The sequence below is a fragment of the Abramis brama genome (genome assembly GCF_963993115.1).
Source record: "Abramis brama genome assembly, chromosome: 2".
In the NCBI taxonomy this organism is placed as follows: Eukaryota; Metazoa; Chordata; class Actinopteri; order Cypriniformes; family Leuciscidae; genus Abramis; species Abramis brama.
In genome coordinates, this window is record NC_139964.1 from 7477201 (window position 1) to 7501128 (window position 23928).

Below are 23928 nucleotides of genomic sequence, written 5' to 3' on the forward strand. Positions count from 1 at the left end.
CTCAATTCGCTTCGGAGTTATAGACATTTATATGAAAAAACACGTAAAAAATGACTGACACATGACTTTGATTGGATTTTACTACCCCTAAATATCAATATTTTCGCATTTGGGCATTAGCATATAGCTATCGACCTATGTTTCCAAACTTCTGAAGGTGGTTTCGTCTCGATCGGACAAGCGGTTTCAAAGATATAGCCAAATGTTTTTTAAGCGCTAAATCACAATGCTACACAAACCATAAGGCGAAACCTAACATGTTTGGTATCGTTGGACTCGGCAACGATTCAGGAGTCTAAAGAGATGAGTCCTGTGAAAATAAGTCGACCACACCCAAAGTTATAAGCATTTGGAAGCATTTGGGGAAAAAAATTCACCACTAGATGGCACTGTTTCGAAACTTCTCAGGCTCCTTCAGGACATCGTGCTGATGACCCATACCGAGTTTCGTAACGATAGGTTCATGCATTCCTAAAATACAGCATTTTAGCACATAATTCAAAATGGCCGACAGCCAAAATGGCTGATTGGGGAAAATTGGATATCAGTCGACTCAGCATGACGCCCTGAATCTAACGAGACCACTTTTATGATTTTTGGACAAACCATTCAGAAGTTATAAGCAAAAATAGCCATTTTTCATATCTCCGGACCAGTAGGTGGCACTGTGCCGAAACGCAGCATGTTGCCTCAGGTCATGCTTGTGATGAGATGTACCAAGTTTGGTCTGAATATGATAAAGTGTTGAGGAGATACTGGCTTGTCTCTGTTTTTGCAAGCGCTACGTAAAATTTGTTTGCGCGGTATTCGAGAACGGTTTGATGAATCAACACGAATTCCATAACTTTTTGTCGGCATGGTCTGAAGATGATCTGATTCAATTTTCGTGGAAATTGGAGCAACGGCCTAGGAGGAGTTTGAAAAAGTAGGTTTTTCGGAAAATTCAAAATGGCGGAAAAATTATTATGACGAAAAATGACGTCATAGGGTGCAATCGAATCGTCATGAGCTCAGGAATCAGAGGAAAAAAGAATTTTGTTTCTAGCCCTTGTGGTTCAAAAGTTATTAGCATAAACATGACTGCAACTTTGGACAGGTGGTGGCGCTAGAGGGAATGACTTAGACACACCAAAATTGGTGTATTTAATGTTGGGACTGTCCTCTATCAGAATGTCAAACCATTACAACTTTCCCGCGATCGGTTCTATGGGCTGCCATAGACTCCCAGTCGGAAGAAGGAAGAATAATAATAATAATAATAATAATAAGAACGGGAACGAAAACAATAGGTGCCTCCGCACCTTCGGTGCTTGGCCCCTAAATATAGCTGCAAGCAGCAATTATCGGGGCCAAGCGCAAGCAAATGACAGGATATGCCAACATGGCTGAAGGTGTCAGACCAACTGCAACAATGAGCAATTAAATACATTTAAAGAGTATTTTAGGTGAAATGGCTGAAAAATCACATAAATTGTCATTCAAAATATGATTTAATGGATTATCACTTTCGACCAATAGGTGGCGCAGTTACAAAACTGATGTGATGTGGTCAGAGTGAAGTGACAATGACACATACAAAGTTTGGTGTCAATATGTCAAGGCATTGCAGAGATAAAGCCTGAATAGTGCTTTTAGCATCATGCCTCAAATTTGCTGCTACGCTATACGAAAACAGTTTCGTGTATCGTCACGAAATCCATAACTTTTAGTCAGCACAGTCTGGAGATGATACGATTCGATTTTGGTGAAAATCAGATAAATGGTCTAGGAGGAGTTCGAAAAAGTAGGTTTTGACTGAAAATCAAGATAGCGGACAGGAAGTTCGGCCAAATAAGGAAAACTTGGTATCTATGTTCTCGGCTTGACCCAAGGAATCTATTAAGACCAGTGGCATTTCAAAAGCCAGATTTATTCAAAAGTTATTAGCCTTTTTGGAAATTTTGTCATAACATTTGATCACTAGGTGGCGCTGTCTCGAAATATTTTGGGTACCTTCAGGGGATGGTGCTGATGGCACATTCTGAGTTTCGTAATATTACACCAATGCATTTGTTTACTATAGCATTTTAATTCACAAAATTGTATTGAAGTCAATGGGAATTTCATGTTTTGTTCTGTTATATCGCCACCAAGAGACTCAGTCCCACCATTTTTTTATGTGTCCTCAGAGTGAGCCCATGCATATTTGTGTCAATTTTGGTGAAAATATCTCAATTCGCTTCGGAGTTATAGACATTTATATGAAAAAACACGTAAAAAATGACTGACACATGACTTTGATTGGAATTTACTACCCCTAAACATCAATATTTTCACATTTGGGCATTGGTGTATAGCTATCGACCTATGTTTCCAAACTTCTGACGGTGGTTTCGTCTCGATCGGACAAGCGGTTTCAAAGATATAGCCAAATGTTTTTTAAGCGCTAAATCACAACGCTACACAAACCATAAGGCAAAACCTAACATGTTTGGTATCGTTGGACTCGGCAACGATCCAGGAGTCTAAAGAGATGAGTCTCGTGAAAATAAGTTGACCACACCCAAAGTTATAAGCATTTGGAAGCATTTGGGGAAAAAAATTCACCACTAGATGGCACTGTTTCGAAACTTCTCAGACTCCTTCAGGACATCGTGCTGATGACCCATACCGAGTTTCGAAACGATACGTTCATGCATTCCTAAAATACAGCATATTAGCACATAATTCAAAATGGCCGACAGCCAAAATGGCTGATCTGGGAAAATTGGATATCAGTCGACTCAGCATGACGTCCTGAATCTAACGAGACCACGTTTATGATTTTTGGGCAATCCATTCAGAAGTTATAAGCAAAAACAGCCATTTTTCATATCTCCGGACCAGTAGGTGGCACTATGGCGAAACGCAGCATGTAGCCTCAGGTCATGCTTTTGATGATATGGACCAAGTTTGGTCTGAATATGAAAAAGTGTTGAGGAGATACAAGCTTGTGTCTGTTTTCGTTAGCGCTACGTAAAATTTGTTTGCGCGGTATTCGAGAACGGTTTGACGAATCAACACGAATTCCATAACTTTTTGTCGGCATGGTCTGAAGATGATCTGATTCAATTTTTGTGGAAATTGGAGCAACGGCCTAGGAGGAGTTCGAAAAAGTAGCTTTTTCGGAAAATTCAAAATGGCGGAAAGCCTTTCATGACGGAAAATGACGACATAGGGTGCAATCGAATCGTCATTAGGTCAGGAATCAGAGGAAAAAAGAATTTTGTTTCTAGCCCTTGTGGTTCAAAAGTTATTAGCATAAACATGAGTGAAACTTTGGACAGTTGGTGGCGCTAGAGGGAATGACTTAGACACACCAAAATTGGTGTACTTAATGTTGGGACTGTCCTCTATCAGAATGTCAAACCATTACAACTTTCCCGCGATCGGTTCTATGGGCTGCCATAGACTCCCAGTCGGAAGAAGGAAGAATAATAATAATAATAATAATAATAAGAACGCGAACGAAAACAATAGGTGCCTCCGCACCTTCGGTGCTTGGCCCCTAATAAGAACGGGAACAGATACAATAGGTGCCTACGCACCTTCGGTGCTTGGCCCCTAATAAATATAGCTGCAAGCAGCAATTACCGGGGCCAAGCAGAATAAGACGACAAGACATGCCAACATGTCTGAAAGTGTCAGACCAACTGCAACAATGAGCAATTAAAGACATTTAAAGAGGATTTTAGGCGAAATGGCTGAAAAATCATGTAAAAAGTGATTCAAAATATGATTTAATGGATTGTCACTTTTGACCAAAAGGTGGCGCTGTTACGAAATTGATGTGGTGTGGTCAGAGTAAGGAGACAGTGACACATACAAAGTTTTGTGTCAATATGTCGAGGCATTGCAGATATAAAGCCTGAATAGTCATTTTGGCATCATGCCTCAACTTTGCTGCTGTGCTATACGAAAACGGTTTCATCAATCGACACGAAATCCATAACTTTTTGTCGGCACAGTCTGGAGATGATACGATTCGATTTTGGTGAAAATCGGACAAACGGTCTAGGAGGAGTTCGAAAAAGTAGGTTTTGAATGAAAATCAAGATGGCGGACAGGAAGTTTGGCCAAATAAGGAAAACTTGGTATCTATGTTCTCGGCTTGACCCAAGGAATCTATTAAGACCCGTGCCATTTCAATAGCCAGATTTATTCAAAAGTTATTAGCCTTTTTGGAAATTTTGTTATAACTTTTGACCACTAGGTGGCGCTGTCTTGAAATATTTTGGTTGCCTTCAGGGGATGGTGCTGATGACACAATCTGAGTTTCGTAATATTACACCAATGCATTTGTTTAGTATAGCATTTTATTTCACAAAACTGTATTGAAGTCAATGGGAATTTCATATTTTGTTCAATTATAGCGCCACCAAGAGGCTCAGTCCCACAATTTTTTTTACGTGTCCTCAGAGTGAGCCCATACATATGTGTGTCAATTTTGGTGAAAATATCTCAATTCGCTTCGGAGTTATAGACATTTATATGAAAAAACACGAAAAAAATGACTGACACATGACTTTGATTGGAAATTAGTACCCCTAAACATCAATATTTTCGCATTTGGGCATTGGCGTATAGCTATCGACCTATGTTTCCAAACTTCTGACGGTGGTTTCGTCTCGATCGGACTAGCGGTTTCAAAGATATAGCCAAATGTTTTTTAAGCGCTAAATCACAACGCTACACAAACCGTAAGGCGAAACCTAGCATGTTTGGTATCGTAGGACTCGGCAACGATTCAGGAGTCTAAAAAGATGAGTTTCGTGAAAATAAGTCGACCACACCCAAAGTTATAAGCATTTGGAAAAAAAAAATCACCACTAGGTGGCGCTGCTTCGAAACTTCTCAGGCTCATTCAGGGCATTGTGCTGATGACCCATACCACGTTTCGTAACAATCCGTTCATGCGTTCATAAAATACAGAATTTTAGCACAAAATTCAAAATGGCCGACAGCCAAAATGACCGATATGGTCAAATTGGATATCAGTCGACTCGGCATGTTGCCCTGAATCTAACGAGACCAATTTTATGATTTTTGGACAAACTGTTCAGAAGTTATAAGCAAAAATAGCCATTTTTCATATCTCCGGACCAGTAGGTGGCGCTGCGCCGAAACACAGCATGTAGCCTCAGGTCATGCTTGTGAGTACAAGTACCAAGTTTGGTCTGAATACGATAAACCGTTGCGGAGATACGGCCTTACCACTGTTTTTGCTAGCGCTACGTAAAATGTATTTGTGCGTTTATCGAAAACGGTTTGACGAATCCATTTGAATTCCATAACTTTTTGTCAGCACTACCTGAAGATGATCTGGTTCAATTTTCGTGCAAATCGGACAAACCGTCTAGGACGAGTTCGAAAAAGTAGCTTTTTTTGAAAATTCAAGATGGCGGCCATATTTTTATGACGGCAATTGACGTCATAGGGTGCAATCGAATCGCCATGAGCTCAGGAATCAGAGGAAAAAAGAATTTCGCTGATTGGCCTTACGGTTCAAAAGTTATTAGCAAAATAAAAGTGAAACTTTGGACAGGTGGTGGCGCTAGAGGGAATGACTTAGAAACACCAAAATTGGTGTATTTAATGTTGAGACGGTCCTCTATCAGAATGTCAAACCAAAACAACTTTCCCGCAATCGGTTCTATGGGCTGCCATAGACTCCCATGGCGGAAGAATAATAATAATAATAATAATAATAATAATAAATATAGCTGCAAGCAGCAATTATCGGGGCCAAGCGCAAGCAGATGACAGGATATGCCAACATGGCTGAAGGTGTCAGACCAACTGCAACAATGAGCAATTAAATACATTTAGAAAGGATTTTTTTCGAAATGGCTGAAAAATCATATAAAAAGTCATTCAAAATATGATTTAATGGATTATCACTTTCGACCAATAGGTGGAGCAGTTACAAAACTGATGTGATGAGGTCAGAGTGAAGTGACAATGACACATACAAAGTTTGGTGTCAATATGTCAAGGCATTGCAGAGATAAAGCCTGAATAGTCCTTTTGGCATCATGCCTCAACTTTGCTGCTGCACTATACGAAAACGGTTTCGTCTATTGACACGAAATCCATAACTTTTAGTCAGCACAGTCTGGAGATGATACGATTCGATTTTGGTGAAAATCGGAGCAATGGTCTAGGAGGAGTTCGAAAAAGTAGGTTTTTCGGAAAATTCAAAATGGCGGAAAACTTTCCATGACGGAAAATGACGTCATAGGATGCAATCGAATCGTCTTGAGCTAAGGAATAAGAGGAAAAAAGAATTTTGTTTCTAACCCTTGTGGTTCAAAAGTTATTAGCATAAACATGAGTGCAACTTTGGACAGTTGGTGGCGCTAGAGGGAATGAGTTGGAGACTCCAAATTTGCTATGCTGATAGATCAGACTCTCCTCTGTCAGTGTGCCAAATTTCATAACATTCCCACAAGCGTAAGCGTACGTAGTAAACAGTTATTAGTATTTTTGGGAATTTAATTATAACTTTTGACCAAAAGGTGGCGCTGTCTTGTAATCTTTTGAGTACCTTCAGGGCCTTGTACTGATGACCCATACCGAGTTTCATAACGATACGTTCATGCATTCCTAAAATACAGCATTTTAGCACATAATTCAAAATGGCCGACAGCCAAAATGGCTGATCGGGGAAAATTGGATATCAGTCGACTCAGCATGCTGCCCTGAATCTAACGAGACCACTTTTATGATTTTTGGACAAACCATTCAGAAGTTATAAGCAAAAACAGCCATTTTTCATATCTCCGGACCAGTAGGTGGCGCTGCGCCGAAACGCAGCATGTAGCCTCAGGTCATGCTTGTGATGACATGTACCAAGTTTGGTCTGAATATGATAAAGTGTTGAGGAGATACTGGCTTGTGTCTATTTTTGCAAGCGCTACATAAAATTTGTTTGCGCGGTATTCGAGAACGGTTTGACGAATCAACACGAATTCCATAACTTTTTGTCAGCATGGTCTGAAGATGATCTGATTCAATTTTCGTGGAAATTGGAGAAACGGCCTAGGAGGAGTTCGAAAAAGTAGCTTTTTCGGAAAATTCGAAATGGCGGAAAAATTATTATGACGGAAAATGACGTCATATGGTGCCCTCGAATCGCCATAAGCTCAGGAATCAGAGGAAAAAATAATTTTGTTTCTAGCCCTTGTGGTTCAAAAGTTATTAGCATAAACATGAGTGAAACTTTGGACAGTTGGTGGCGCTAGAGGGAATGACTTAGACACACCAAAATTGGTGTATTTAATGTTGGGACTGTCCTCTATTAGAATGTCAAACCATTACAACTTTCCTGCGATCGGTTCTATGGGCTGCCATAGACTCCCAGTCGGAAGAAGGAAGAATAATAATAATAATAATAAATATAGCTGCAAGCAGCAATTACCGGGGCCAAGCAGAATAAGACGACAAGACATGCCAACATGTCTGAAAGTGTCAGACCAACTGCAACAATGAGCAATTAAAGACATTTAAAGAGGATTTTAGGCGAAATGGCTGAAAAATCATGTAAAAAGTGATTCAAAATATGATTTAATGGATTGTCACTTTTGACCAAAAGGTGGCGCTGTTACGAAATTGATGTGGTGTGGTCAGAGTAAGGAGACAGTGACACATACAAAGTTTTGTGTCAATATGTCGAGGCATTGCAGATATAAAGCCTGAATAGTCATTTTGGCATCATGCCTCAACTTTGCTGCTGTGCTATACGAAAACGGTTTCATCAATCGACACGAAATCCATAACTTTTTGTCGGCACAGTCTGGAGATGATACGATTCGATTTTGGTGAAAATCGGGCAAACGGTCTAGGAGGAGTTCGAAAAAGTAGGTTTTGAATGAAAATCAAGATGGCGGACAGGAAGTTTGGCCAAATAAGGAAAACTTGGTATCTATGTTCTCGGCTTGACCCAAGGAATCTATTAAGACCCGTGGCATTTCAATAGCCAGATTTATTCAAAAGTTATTAGCCTTTTTGGAAATTTTGTTATAACTTTTGACCACTAGGTGGCGCTGTCTTGAAATATTTTGGTTGCCTTCAGGGGATGGTGCTGATGACACAATCTGAGTTTCGTAATATTACACCAATGCATTTGTTTAGTATAGCATTTTATTTCACAAAACTGTATTGAAGTCAATGGGAATTTCATATTTTGTTCAATTATAGCGCCACCAAGAGGCTCAGTCCCACAATTTTTTTTACGTGTCCTCAGAGTGAGCCCATACATATGTGTGTCAATTTTGGTGAAAATATCTCAATTCGCTTCGGAGTTATAGACATTTATATGAAAAAAAACGAAAAAAATGACTGACACATGACTTTGATTGGAAATTAGTACCCCTAAACATCAATATTTTCGCATTTGGGCATTGGCGTATAGCTATCGACCTATGTTTCCAAACTTCTGACGGTGGTTTCGTCTCGATCGGACTAGCGGTTTCAAAGATATAGCCAAATGTTTTTTAAGCGCTAAATCACAACGCTACACAAACCGTAAGGCAAAACCTAGCATGTTTGGTATCGTAGGACTCGGCAACGATTCAGGAGTCTAAAAAGATGAGTTTCGTGAAAATAAGTCGACCACACCCAAAGTTATAAGCATTTGAAAAAAAAAATTCACCACTAGGTGGCGCTGTTTCGAAACTTCTCAGGCTCATTCAGGGCATTGTGCTGATGACCCATACCACGTTTCGTAACAATCCGTTCATGCGTTCATAAAATACAGAATTCTAGCACAAAACTCAAAATGGCCGACAGCCAAAATGACCGATATGGTCAAATTGGATATCAGTCGACTCGGCATGTTGCCCTGAATCTAACGAGACCAATTGTATGATTTTTGGACAAACTGTTCAGAAGTTATAAGCAAAAATAGCCATTTTTCATATCTCCGGACCAGTAGGTGGCGCTGCGCCGAAACACAGCATGTAGCCTCAGGTCATGCTTGTGAGTACAAGTACCAAGTTTGGTCTGAATACGATAAACCATTGCGGAGATACGGCCTTACGACTGTTTTTGCTAGCGCTACGTAAAATGTATTCGTGCGTTTATCGAAAACGGTTTGACGAATCAATTTGAATTCCATAACTTTTTGTCAGCACTACCTGAAGATGATCTGGTTCAATTTTCGTGCAAATCGGACAAACCGTCTAGGACGAGTTCGAAAAAGTAGCTTTTTTTGAAAATTCAAGATGGCGGCCATATTTTTATGACGGAAAATGACGTCATAGGGTGCAATCGAATCGCCATGAGCTCAGGAATCAGAGGAAAAAATAATTTTGTTGATTGGCCTTACGGTTCAAAAGTTATTAGCAAAGTAAAAGTGAAACTTTGGACAGGTGGTGGCGCTAGAGGGAATGACTTAGAAACACCAAAATTGGTGTATTTAATGTTGGGACTGTCCTCTATCAGAATGTCAAACCAAAACAACTTTCCCGCAATCGGTTCTATGGGCTGCCATAGACTCCCAGTCGGAAGAAGGAAGAATAATAATAAGAACGGGAACAGATACAATAGGTGCCTACGCACCTTCGGTGCTTGGCCCCTAATAATTATTATTATTATCAATGTTGAAATCAGTGGTGGTGCTTTATTTTTTTGTGAAACTGTGATAGTTTTTTAAAGGATTCTTTGAGCAGAAAGTTCATATTCATATAGATTTTTTAAATAGATTTTTTTTAAAACAATTTTAGTTTTACTGTCAATTTTTATCAATTTAATGCTTCCTTGCTGTATGAAAGTATTAATTTGTTTGGAAAAACTACTGACCCCAAACTTTTGAATGGAAGTTTGTTTCATTACTACATTTACACTACATTTATTAATTTAGCCTTCACTTTATTGACTTAGAAATTAAGAAAATGGTGCAATTTATGTTATATGAATAAATATAATATTATGTTTCAATATGTGTAGGCTATGTCACGATATGTATCGTCAAGTTCTTATACCTCAAATTAAAACCCAGTGATGTCCGCAGATCTTATGGTAACAAAATAAAAACGAAAATAAGATTATTTCCTGTATCATAAAGAAGAAAAAAAAAACATTTATTTTGTGTTACATGATCCTAATGGTGTTGCCTACCGTACCTCTATGAACAGTGCTAATTCAGGCTAAGTAGCCTATACACTGTGACAAGAGCCAAAAATAAATAAATTATAATAATAAATATAGCTGCAAGCAGCAATTATCGGGGCCAAGCGCAAGCAGACGACAGGATATGCCAACATGGCTGAAGGTGTCAGACCAACTGCAACAATGAGCAATTAAATACATTTAAAGAGGATTTTAGGCGAAATGGCTGAAAAATCATATAAAAAGTCATTCGAAATATGATTTAATGGATTATCACTTTCGACCAATCTGTGGCGCAGTTACAAAACTGATGTGATGTGGTCAGAGTGAAGTGACAATGACACATACAAAGTTTGGTGTCAATATGTCAAGGCATTGCAGAGATAAAGCCTGAATAGTGCTTTTAGCATCATGCCTCAACTTTGCTGCTACGCTATACGAAAACGGTTTCGTCTATAGACACGAAATCCATAACTTTTAGTCAGCACAGTCTGGAGATGATACGATTCGATTTTGGTGAAAATCGGACAAACGGTCTAGGAGGAGTTCGAAAAAGTAGGTTTTGACTGAAAATCAAGATGGCGGACAGGAAGCTAGGCCAAATAAGGAAACCTTGGTATCTATGTTCTCGTCTTGACCCAAGGAATCTATTAAGACCAGTTGCATTACAATAGGCCAACTTATTCAAAAGTTATTAGCAGTTTTGTAAATTTTGTTATAACTTTTGACCACTAGGTGGCACTGTCTCGAAATATTTTGGGTACCTTCAGGGGATGGTGCTGATGGCACATTTTGAGTTTCGTAATATTACACCAATGCATTTGTTTAGTATAGCATTTTATTTCACAAAACTGCATTGAAGTCAATGGGAATTTCATGTTTTGTTCTATTATAGCGCCACCAAGAGGCTGAGTCCCACCATCTTTTTTACATGTCCTCAGAGTGAGCTCATACATATGTGTGTCGATTTTGGTGAAAATATCTCAATTCGCTTCGGAGTTATAGACATTTATATGAAAAAACATGTAAAAAATGACTGACACATGACTTTGTTTGGAATTTACTACCCCTAAACATCAATATTTTCGCATTTGGGCATTGGCGTATAGCTATCGACCTATGTTTCCAAACTTCTGACGGTGGTTTCATCTCGATCGGACTAGCGGTTTCAAAGATATAGCCAAATGTTTTTTAAGCGCTAAATCACAACGCTACACAAACCGTAAGGCGAAACCTAGCATGTTTGGTATCATAGGACTCGGCAACGATTCAGGAGTCTAAAAAGATGAGTTTCGTGAAAATAAGTCGACCACACCCAAAGTTATAAGCATTTGAAAAAAAAAATTCACCACTAGGTGGCGCTGTTTCGAAACTTCTCAGGCTCATTCAGGGCATTGTGCTGATGACCCATACCACGTTTCGTAACAATCTGTTCATGCGTTCTTAAAATACAGCATTTTAGCACAAAATTCAAAATGGCCGACAGTCAAAATGGCCGATATGGTAATATTGGATATCAGTCGACTCGGCATGTTACCCTGAATCTAACGAGACCAATTTTATGATTTTTGGACAAACTGTTCAGAAGTTATAAGCAAAAATAGCCATTTTTCATATCTCCGGACCAGTAGGTGGCGCTGCGCCGAAACACAGCATGTAGCCTCAGGTCATGCTTGTGATGACATGTACCAAGTTTGGTCTGAATCCGATAAAGCGTTGCGGAGATACGGCCTTACATCTGTTTTCGCAAGCGCTACGTAAAATGTATTCGTGGGTTTATCGAAAACTGTTAAGCGAATCAACTTGAATTCCATAACTTTTTGTCAGCATGGTCTGTAGATGATCTGGTTCAATTTTCGTGCAAATCGGACAAACCGTCTAGGACGAGTTCGAAAAAGTAGCTTTTTAGATAAATTCAAAATGGCGGCCATATTGTTATGACAGAAATGATGTCATAGGGTGCAATCGAATTGGCATGAGCTCAGGAATCAGAGAGAAAAATAATTGTGTTGATTGGCCTTACGGTTCAAAAGTTATTAGCAAAATAAAAGTGAAACTTTGGACAGGTGGTGGCGCTAGAGGGAATGACTTAGACACACCAAAATTGGTGTATTTAATGTTGGGACTGTCCTCTATCAGAATGTCAAACCAAAACAACTTTCCCGCATTCGGTTCTATGGGCTGCCATAGACTCCCAGTTGGAAGAAGGAAGAATAATAATAATAAGAACGGGAACAGATACAATAGGTGCCTACGCACCTTCGGTGCTTGGCCCCTAATAATAAGAACGCGAACGAAAACAATAGGTGCCTCCGCACCTTCGGTGCTTGGCCCCTAATAATAAGAAAACTAACAGATACAATAGGTGCCATAGCCCCTTCGGGGCTTGGCCCCTAATAATAATAAGAAAACTAACAGATACAATAGGTGCCATAGCCCCTTCGGGGCTTGGCCCCTAATAATAAGAAAACTAACAGATACAATAGGTGCCATAGCCCCTTCGGGGCTTGGCCCCTAATAATAATAATAAGAAAACTAACAGATACAATAGGTGCCATAGCCCCTTCGGGGCTTGGCCCCTAATAAGAAAACTAACAGATACAATAGGTGCCATAGCCCCTTCGGGGCTTGGCCCCTAATAATAAGAAAACTAACAGATACAATAGGTGCCATAGCCCCTTCGGGGCTTGGCCCCTAATAATAAGAAAACTAACAGATACAATAGGTGCCATAGCCCCTTCGGGGCTTGGCCCCTAATAAGAAAACTAACAGATACAATAGGTGCCATAGCCCCTTCGGGGCTTGGCCCCTAATAATAAGAAAACTAACAGATACAATAGGTGCCATAGCCCCTTCGGGGCTTGGCCCCTAATAATAATAAGAAAACTAACAGATACAATAGGTGCCATAGCCCCTTCGGGGCTTGGCCCCTAATAATAAGAAAACTAACAGATACAATAGGTGCCATAGCCCCTTCGGGGCTTGGCCCCTAATAATAATAAGAAAACTAACAGATACAATAGGTGCCATAGCCCCTTCGGGGCTTGGCCCCTAATAATAAGAAAACTAACAGATACAATAGGTGCCATAGCCCCTTCGGGGCTTGGCCCCTAATAATAAGAAAACTAACAGATACAATAGGTGCCATAGCCCCTTCGGGGCTTGGCCCCTAAATAGCTGCAAGCAGCAATACGGGGCCAAGCCCTGCAAGGCAGAGCAAGCAACAGCCGCTGTAGCGCAATGCGGAGCCAGAAGAGCAAAACATCAGAAATTTAATGTACATCAAGCACAGTAAGCACATCAATTACAGCAGCACAGCTAGCATTTAAGCACCAACAGCAGTGCAGAGCCGGAAGGAATTTAAATTATTATTTTATACACAATTTCAAAGTCGCCCCACACTGGTCTCGAACCCACGACCACAATGGTTCGGGATTCATGACGCATGGTTGAACCACTTGCGCCACCCAGAGGACATGTTTTACAAAGCTGCAGAGGAGAGGCTTCAGTGTGTGAATGAGCACACAAAATCATGTTAACGAGATTAGCATGCTAAGCTAACTTAATGCTAATATAGCTTATGATGTGGTACATCCAATGCTGGCAAAATAGATATCCTCAGATTCGACATGACGCAAGGAATCGATAGACACCAATTTTATGATTTTGTGACAAACTGTTCACAAGTTACAGCCTCTGAACCAATTATGGGTTGACCTCATTAAGTTTGCGACATCATAACTTTTTTTTTCCAGTATAGCAAAAAAATCGGGGACAGTACTTTTATGCGGCTCAGTCCGAAGATCATTTGAGTACATGTTTGGACAAAATTAGACCAATTTTGAAGGAGGAGTAGCGAAAAAACTGTTTTACATTCACTCCAATATGGCGGCCAGTCACATTGTTGATAAATAACATATGAGATATCGTTGAAATCGGCATAAGCCAAGGAATATATTGACATAAAGAAATCAAATTTCAAGCAATGTTAGCAAAAGTTATAAGCGTTTTTTCAAAAAACAATGATATCTCTGGAACACTAGGTGGCGCTGTGATCAAATTTCTCAGGTACCTTCGGGCCATGCTAATGATGATCCATACCAAATTTGGTGAAGAAATTTCAAATAGTTTAAAAGATATTGCAAATTATGACATCATTCAAAATGGCGGACACGTGGTACATCCCATCATGGCAAAATCGATATCCACGGATTTGTCATGACCCAAGGAATCGATAGACACCAAGTTTATAATTTTCTGACAAACTGTTCATAAGTTATTGGCCAAAATATGCATTTTCCATATCTCATGACCCGTAGGTGGCGCTGTTCCCAACTTTGGCATGGAACCTCAGATCATGCTTCCGATGAAGTGTACCAATTTTCGTTTCGATTGATCAAAGTTTGGCCGAGCTATAGCTTCTGAACCAATTTTGGGTCGACCTCGTTAAGTTTGCGACGTCATAACTTTTGATCAGAGAAGAATAAAAAAAATCGGGGACAGTACTTTTATGCGGCTCAGTCCGAAGATCATTTGAGTACATGTTTGGACAAAATTAGACCAATTTTGAAGGAGGAGTAGCAAAAAAACTGCATACTGTACTTTTCAAAATGGCCACTACTGTAATGGGCGGAGTCTTAATGTAAGATATTGGTTCTAATCAGCATGATGAGATGAATCAGGTGTACTAAGTTTCATTTTTCTAGATCAAAGGGTTCAAAAGTTATAACCATTTCAATGTTGAATTTTTGAACTGCTGGTGGCGCTATAGAGTTGGACCTAGAGACTCAAAAATTGCTACAATTACTTTTCATTACCATCACTACAAGTGTGCCAAATTTCATCATTTTCCTATGTATGGTTCATAGGGCTGCCATAGACTTCAAGAGGAGGAAGAAGAATAATAATAATAAATATAGCTGCAAGCAGCAATACGGGGCCAAGCCCTGCAAGGCAGAGCAAGCAACAGCCGCTGTAGCGCAATGCGGAGCCAGAAGAGCAAAACATCAGAAATTTAATGTACATCAAGCACAGTAAGCACATCAATTACAGCAGCACAGCTAGCATTTAAGCACCAACAGCAGTGCAGAGCCGGAAGGAATTTAAATTATTATTTTATACACAATTTCAAAGTCGCCCCACACTGGTCTCGAACCCACGACCACAATGGTTCGGGATTCATGACGCATGGTTGAACCACTTGCGCCACCCAGAGGACATGTTTTACAAAGCTGCAGAGGAGAGGCTTCAGTGTGTGAATGAGCACACAAAATCATGTTAACGAGATTAGCATGCTAAGCTAACTTAATGCTAATATAGCTTATGATGTGGTACATCCAATGCTGGCAAAATAGATATCCTCAGATTCGACATGACGCAAGGAATCGATAGACACCAATTTTATGATTTTGTGACAAACTGTTCACAAGTTACAGCCTCTGAACCAATTATGGGTTGACCTCATTAAGTTTGCGACATCATAACTTTTTTTTTCCAGTATAGCAAAAAAATCGGGGACAGTACTTTTATGCGGCTCAGTCCGAAGATCATTTGAGTACATGTTTGGACAAAATTAGACCAATTTTGAAGGAGGAGTAGCGAAAAAACTGTTTTACATTCACTCCAATATGGCGGCCAGTCACATTGTTGATAAATAACATATGAGATATCGTTGAAATCGGCATAAGCCAAGGAATATATTGACATAAAGAAATCAAATTTCAAGCAATGTTAGCAAAAGTTATAAGCGTTTTTTCAAAAAACAATGATATCTCTGGAACACTAGGTGGCGCTGTGATCAAATTTCTCAGGTACCTTCGGGCCATGCTAATGATGATCCATACCAAATTTGGTGAAGAAATTTCAAATAGTTTAAAAGATATTGCAAATTATGACATCATTCAAAATGGCGGACACGTGGTACATCCCATCATGGCAAAATCGATATCCACGGATTTGTCATGACCCAAGGAATCGATAGACACCAAGTTTATAATTTTCTGACAAACTGTTCATAAGTTATTGGCCAAAATATGCATTTTCCATATCTCATGACCCGTAGGTGGCGCTGTTCCCAACTTTGGCATGGAACCTCAGATCATGCTTCCGATGAAGTGTACCAATTTTCGTTTCGATTGATCAAAGTTTGGCCGAGCTATAGCTTCTGAACCAATTTTGGGTCGACCTCGTTAAGTTTGCGACATCATAACTTTTTTTTTTCCAATATAGCAAAAAAATCGGGGACAGTACTTTTATGCGGCTCAGTCCGAAGATCATTTGAGTACATGTTTGGACAAAATTAGACCAATTTTGAAGGAGGAGTAGCAAAAAAACTGCATACTGTACTTTTCAAAATGGCCACTACTGTAATGGGCGGAGTCTTGATGTAAGATATTGGTTCTGATCAGCATGATGAGATAAATCAGGTGTACTAAGTTTCATTTTTCTAGATCAAAGGGTTCAAAAGTTATAACCATTTCAATGTTGGATTTTTGAACTGCTGGTGGCGCTATAGAGTTGGTCCTAGAGACTCAAAAATTGCTACAATTACTTTTCATTACCATCACTACAAGTGTGCCAAATTTCATCATTTTCCTATGTATGGTTCATAGGGCTGCCATAGACTTCCATTGGCGGAAGAAGAAGAAGAAGAAGAAGAATAATAATAACTAGAGATAAGATTCTGAAAATTCAATTTTGCATTATAAGAATGAACAAAATATATCGTAGTAAAAATAAGGGACAGTTTTACTCAGTTTAGATCAATTTAATGCAAAATATATTTGGCAAAAATAAATAGATTTTTTTCCATAAAGTCATTTCAATCATTATTTAAACATGTTTACATGAAAAAAAAATTATATATATTATATAATCATACCAACAATGGTAATCGCAAATACCTCCAAATAGTAATCAAAATACGAAATACACATTAGATACATACCAACAATGGTAATTACAAATACCTGCAAAGGTAATCAAAATATGTATCATAACACTACCTATGAATACATAAATACTTGAACAAGATGTTTATGCCAAATGAAATGAAAAACATTTTCATGCAGAAAATTCTTTTTTTTTTTTTTTTTTTTATTTATCAGCTAACAATTTTTTTGAACATGTCTAAAATATTCTGTATTTCAGTTTTCAAACTACAATAAGGAGCATTGCTGTTTTCTGTAATAAGAAACATTTCTTGAGCAGAAAATAAGTATATTAAAATGATTTGTAAACCATATGACATTATAGACTAGAGTAATGATGCTGAAAATTCAAATTTGCATTACAAGAATGAACAAAGTAGATTGTATTATAAAAAGGGACAGTTTTGCTTTTAGTTTAAACCAATTTAATACATAGTATGTTTTCAACAAGAAATCAAAAAGTTCTCTTCCATGCAATCAATTATCAATATTTGCAAAAGTAAAAAACTAATACAAATAACACATTACATAAATAAATGATAAATCATACCAACAATGGTAATCACAAATACCTGCAAAGGTATCAAACAAAAGGGTAACATCAACATATATAATATAACACTACCTATAAACACTTGACAATATGATCACAAGAATAAACAAAATATATTGTTTAAGAGATACTTTTGGTCTTAGTTTAACCAATTAAATACAAAGTATATTTTCAACAAGAAATTAAAAATTCTCTTCCACACTATCATTTAAATTATAAATTTACAAATTAAAAAAAAAAACACATTAGATGCATCAAATATAATCATACCAACAATGGTAATGAGAAATACCTGCAAAGGTATAAAAAAAAATAATAATAATAATATATATATATTAGCGGGAAAAAAAATCATTTTTTTGTTTTTAATTGCATGCCTACAGATCTCAACTTTTTATTTGTGTGTTTTGGCTCTTGTACTGGTGGTGATGGCGTCTCAATGTCAGTTTGTGTGTCTTGAATTGCATAATCAGATGTGTCAGTTGGTGTAGGATGTGTAGGATGTGTACTCTGTGGTGGTGTATGAATTTGAAGAATGTCTTGATCCAAGTCTGTATCTTGGAAGAAAGGTGTAGATGGTCCAGCTCTATCATCAGTTATTGTGTTGGTGTTAATTGGCTCAATCTTTATGATAAAATCATTATGTGTTGTGACTTTCATTTCTGGTAATTCAAGTAGTGCATCAACAATATCGTCGTCAGATCTACTGCGTTTTAAGTCAACGATTGTGCCAATAATGTTATTGCCAATTTTGGCTGTAAATATTTTGCCAGATGTAGATTTCATTGTTAAGTTCCCGAAAGTTTTCATTTGTATTGCAGCTGATTTGAATTGAGTTTTACATTTCTCACACAGTATTTTTGAGCTTGATAGTGACATATTGATAGGGTGTTTTAATGGACAGATATACGTATTTGTAATTTGTGCGCCAATTATTTCACAGTTTTGACTGTTTGAAGATGTGGTTGGAAGAAGGACTGCAGTGTCTTGAGAATTAATGATTCTGAATTCTGTGTCTTTGGTTGTAGTCAAGTATGGTTTGTTGTTGTATTGTCTTACGGAGATATTTGACATGCTGTACCACCGGTCAACTTCAAGGCAGTGCTCGCCCCACACAGTCAGTTCTGCAGATGATGTTGCGTCACAAACAGTGTAAATGGTTTTTTCCAGGAAAGTTCCATCTCTCATTATATTGTGGCCCTCGCTCTCCTGTTGAGCGATTTTGACATTGAGTAGTACCTATTGAAAGAGAAATTTACACAGATTAGTAAAACAGTATGTTAAAGCTCGTTTTCAATTTCAGTAACATGTTTATTTCAATTACATGTATGTATATTTAAAATAATGTTATTTTTTTATATGTATATAAATAAGCATAGGAGTTATCTTTAAAAGCAGACTGTGGATACATTTTCAAATCATACTGCCAAGTCACACCATATATTTGAAAGACAGTGGTGTGCAATGCAGCTTCAATGTTCTTTTGAAGTGTAAAATGTGCAAGTGTGGCTAAACAGCCCCTAATGTTAGGACCAAACTTGAAAATTCTCTCGTGTCAGCATGCACACATAAATTTAGTTCAATATAAATTCAAGTTGTGGAATCAAAGTTTATAAGGGTATTTCTGTTATAGTGGTTAATGTTTAAGTAATATGTGATTAAGTCCATTTAAAATAGATACTGTACATTCAAATTTTCTTATAAAAATGTACTTACTCGTTCATATTGGGAGCTGGTTTTAAGGATGTGCTCCAATGTAAACACTTTCAGATCTGTTTTTTGCGTGTTGTAAATGAATCCAGCATCTCTTATACACAATAATTTAGACGTGTTTGTGAAAAGAATGTCTACTTTCCCGGAATACAGCTGCGAAGGTTGTATCACAATATTCTCCAGCTTAATGGGTCTCCTAGGAGTTGCATGGATTAAGGAAATATAGTTAGTTGTCTGGTATACAGTTTAAAGAGTAAAGTCACACAATCTAAAAAGATGATTGTTTTAAGTTTTCTTGCACTTTAGTAACATTTCTTTTTATAACTGTATGGTACTAATAAATCGTCATATACTAAAATGGATCTTTAGGTTACAGTTCATGGTTGTCTGTTCCCTCTTTTTTTAAATAAAATAAATGTCTTTATCAAAGATTCATAATTAAAACAAATATTATAGACTCGAATTCTAACAATTTAAAGCATCTTAAAATGTATTTTTATATTAAATTTCAAATTTTCATACAATCTTCATGCATAAACAATCCCAGTCACAAGATCATTAAAGCCACTAAATCAATCTTGAGGCTCTAAATTAAAATTACATCTCAAAGATTGAGGGGTGAAACAAACCCCAATATTAATAAATTCAAAAAGGAAAAAATATAAATTAATATTAATCAAATAAATATTTATCACATACAGTTATTAATTTTAATGAGAATAATCTAACATAATAAAAGTATTTTTATAACACCATGGGTTCTAGCGCTTTCATTACAAATATTGTTTATTTAGCTGGAAGGGTTCTGCAATTTTTATGAATCAAATAATTTTAACATGGTATGGTTTAGAACCATTTTTAAGAATGCGTTTAGAGCTAAAAGGTCATTGTGAATGTACTTTTCATAAGAACAACATATGTAACTGACTCACCGATCATTTTCTGATGATTTGAATTGCCCGTGTAGTTCAGGCCTGAATATTCTGATTGTTGATGTGATGTCTTTTTGTTGTAATGTTGCGTCAAAAAAATGTTTCTTGGGGCCCTGTTTTATGTCAGTGACGTTGTGTATATATCCAACAACATTTGATGGACTTGCCATATCTATAAGAAATATTGTATGCACATTAAAAAAATAAAATAAAAAAATTAAGATTTAATAATATGATTATCACTTACAGGAGTCACATGATTTAACATGATGTGGTTATAATTATGAGACATATGTTTTGTGATTTAGTTTGAGTATCTTTGAAATTACACAAAATATTATAAATAAAATATTAAAGTCATATTCTGAATTTAAAAATCATTAAAAGTATATTTAGACTAACCTGTGTGTCAGGGTGCAGGCTGAACAATCTTTCTCCTTCTGAACAAATCTCCTTCTGAACAAATCTCCTTCTGAACAAACCTCCTTCTGAACAAACCTCCTTCTGAACAAACCTCCTTCTGAACAAACCTCCTTCTGAACAAACCTCCTTCTGAACAAACCTCCTTCTGAACAAACCTCCTTCTGAACAAACCTCCTTCTGAACAAATCTCCTTCTGAACAAATCTCCTTCTGAACAAAGCTAGAACGTTTTGTGTGGAACAGTTTTCTCTTAATCAAGGTGAACATATGGCAGGATACAGACACATTAAATAGACAAGAATGCACAAAGGATGATTGATCAGAATGGAACTACAAAAGGTGATGATGAGACAAAGAGAGACAGCTGTGATGAATATTAGTGTCTATGGTGATAAATGACAAGCAGGTGATGAGTTATCAGTGATTGCTGATGACGTGAAGGTGATGAACATATATAGTATATCAGATATGTTTAGTTGAAATTACTTTATGCTCAATGTCATGTGCTAACTTGAAGACATGTTTTGTTATTGTTCACACATTGGTTTTTATACATATGGTGCTGAATTGTGAACTATTACTTTCTATGTATGTATTTTGAGCCCTGCTGTAGTATTGAATTGTGTTGGTAAATTTGAATATATAGTATAAATAGATAAAATGTGTGATGTATGAAATTGTTGACTATTTAAATAAACAAAAGTCAATTGTACCATTTTGTTGTGTTTAATATACAAATAAATACAATTATATTTGAAAGATGGATGTGAATAAACCTTGATTTTTTTCAGCATTAATCATATGGATAAGAAAACTCCATTTTAAAAACTTTTGAATTAAAATAATTGTGCATTTAAAAACAGATTAGAAAACTATTTACAGCATGTGACAAAACAGCAGTATAATTCAGTCATTGAACATTGAACATGAACATTGTCTTGACAATGGTATCATATGACAATTTTGAATGTAGACAATGTTAAGAATTACATTAATACAAGATTAGGGGTTTAAAATGATTCAAATTTGTATTGTCTGTGCTGAGGTGATCAATTTAATTATAAAGTGTATTTAAAAACATTAGGGGTTAAAAAACTATTTTGAGTAAATGAAAAAAAAAACAAATACAATGATTATTTAAAACAATTACAAAAGGGTATTCAAAATTGTGAAATAATTGGTGCACAAATAACTAACATGTCTGTCAATTAAACCATCACATTAGTAACATGCCACTATTCAGTTTGTGGCTATAAGCGTCCAAAAAGTGGCATAAGTGGCATAGTGTCCAAAATGTTAAACTCAATTCAAACCAACTGCAATAGAAGTTAAAACATAGAAACCTCATCATAAAAATCTACCTCTGACAACATTTTTACAGTAATAGCATTGAAATAGCATTGTTTGCACACTGGTTGATGTAAAATGCAACAGATCTAATGATGATATTGTTGATTTTCTGCTTGAACTACTAGAAATGAAAGTTACTACATACAATGACTTTATCATTAATTGAGCCTATAGCTTCACTGGAGATCAACACAAGTGTGATGAATGAGGACACTACTGAAAGAGCTGGACAGGCTGAACAATACTTTGAAGATAAAGAGTTTGATCAAACCACACAGTACACATCCTATTTCAACTGACAAATATCATTGTGCCATCCAGGAAACACAAATTGACAGAGCAACTCTCCAAGTCAGCACGTCCAACTGCAGAAATATAAAGACAAAAAGTTGCAATTACTACAGCTTAAAGCTTTTTTCTCAACTGTGAATTTGTAGTTTCCATTTCATTTCATACTTGATTAAATATCTGCATGTTGAAAATGTATAGTTTTTTTTTCACATTTTGCCATGTGTATATTGAGAATTAAAAAGACTGCAAGGAAACTCATGCATTCTATTTGTTGTTGGTAAATAAATATAATTCACATTAAATGGAATGAAATGAAGAGCAAAACTGCAATACTATAGGTTAGAAATAGTTTGATAAATCAGAATGGATTTATCAGATCCAGCAGATCTAGTTCTGAAGATATTAAACACTTCAGACAGCAAGATGGCTTCCAATGATTGTATTTATTGACCCTGAAAAATGACATGGGACAATTTGATCAGAATATTATCAGTTGTGCAAATCTTTTTCCACATTATACACGGTGCACAGATCACTTGTTAGCTCCATGTGCGTCACTGAAAACTCACAATACATATAATAAATTCAGCAACATATTGCCTTCATTACTCAGTGAACTTTAACCAAATGAACACCTCTAAACATACCAATATTAGCTGGAAAGAATGAAGGAAACAAGAGCGTCTTGTCTCAACAGCGTCCATGTGCTCTCCGAGGCTGTGTAACTCAGACACTCTAAAGGCATGGTGTGCAACACTGATAAGTGTCCCATTTAATGAAACACCTTAATTTATAGTTCCTAACCACAAAAATATTGCATGACTCACTCGTACAAGTATTTAGGTATAACAAGGAAATCAAAAGTCTTTTATGTCATAGAAAAAAGTTTTAGGAAGTTCATCATAAAAAAATAAAATATAATTAATATTTCTTCATTCCCAACTTGCTAAACAACTCCTCAAGCATTGTAGGCTACTAAGTTACTTGTCCTGCTCTGTGTGGGTCTTGAACCTTGGTCTCTGGTGTGAGAGTCAGGTGCTCTAACAAGGAGGCTAGCTGGCCCTCTTTACACTAGCTTCTTCCAAAGCAGTGAAATTAATATTTTTTAATGAATGGCTTGATTTGTTTTATCAATATTCATTTTTCAGGAACAGAATAACATTATGCACAGTGAGGAGCCTACAGATTAAGAGCTTCATATGAGAAAAATACAATAATAAAAACAACACATTTTTTAATGGTTAATTTCAGATCAAAACCTGCAAATGACCATTAGGTGTCAGATTGATTCAAAGCATTATGGAACATTTGGTTCAACTGTTTCACAAAGCCTCAATCTTACCACAACTATTTGTGCTCACTTTAATGAGAGGAATACTTTTGCAGTATGGTCATATGCCATATGAGATTTGAACCCATGATCAGAATGGCTCAGGATTTGTAGTATGTGGATTAACATATTGCACCACTTAGAAGATGCTGAACTAAACCGCTGCAGAGGAGAGGCTACAGTGTAATAATAATAATAATGATTAGTAATTGGTTATTTGATTGGTTAAGTGGTGTAATTAGTGTAATGCAATTAGTGTAATTAAGTTGAGCAATTAGTG

The 23928-nt window shown here is 37.0% G+C and overlaps 3 protein-coding genes across 4 annotated transcripts in view; 1 reads left to right on the forward strand and 2 right to left on the reverse strand.

Moving 5' to 3' along the window:
- The window catches only part of LOC311077566 (uncharacterized protein), a 578304-nt gene that overhangs the window by 431624 nt on the left and 122752 nt on the right, over positions 1 to 23928 (reverse strand). The gene's annotated exons all lie outside the window — the stretch shown is intronic.
- The window catches only part of LOC311069356 (deoxynucleoside triphosphate triphosphohydrolase SAMHD1-like), a gene marked incomplete at its 5' end in the record, with an annotated part of 179328 nt that overhangs the window by 75470 nt on the left and 79930 nt on the right, over positions 1 to 23928 (forward strand). The window lies entirely within an intron of this gene.
- LOC311071432 (uncharacterized protein) lies at positions 16817 to 23805 on the reverse strand. Of its 2 annotated transcripts, XM_084095844.1 has the most exons (6): positions 22966 to 23805; positions 20802 to 22392; positions 20658 to 20721; positions 20256 to 20427; positions 19327 to 19519; positions 16817 to 18849 (listed from the first exon to the last, which is right to left on the reverse strand). In XM_084095844.1, the coding sequence occupies exons 4-6, from the start codon at positions 20423 to 20425 to the stop codon at positions 17962 to 17964; spliced, it is 1251 nt and encodes a 416-aa protein (XP_083951970.1). In that variant the 5' UTR covers positions 20426 to 20427; positions 20658 to 20721; positions 20802 to 22392; positions 22966 to 23805; the 3' UTR covers positions 16817 to 17961. The 2 variants fall into 2 exon arrangements, with proteins under 2 accessions (XP_083951970.1, XP_083951971.1); XM_084095845.1 differs by lacking the exons at positions 20658 to 20721; positions 20802 to 22392; positions 22966 to 23805 and having other exon boundaries at positions 20256 to 20451.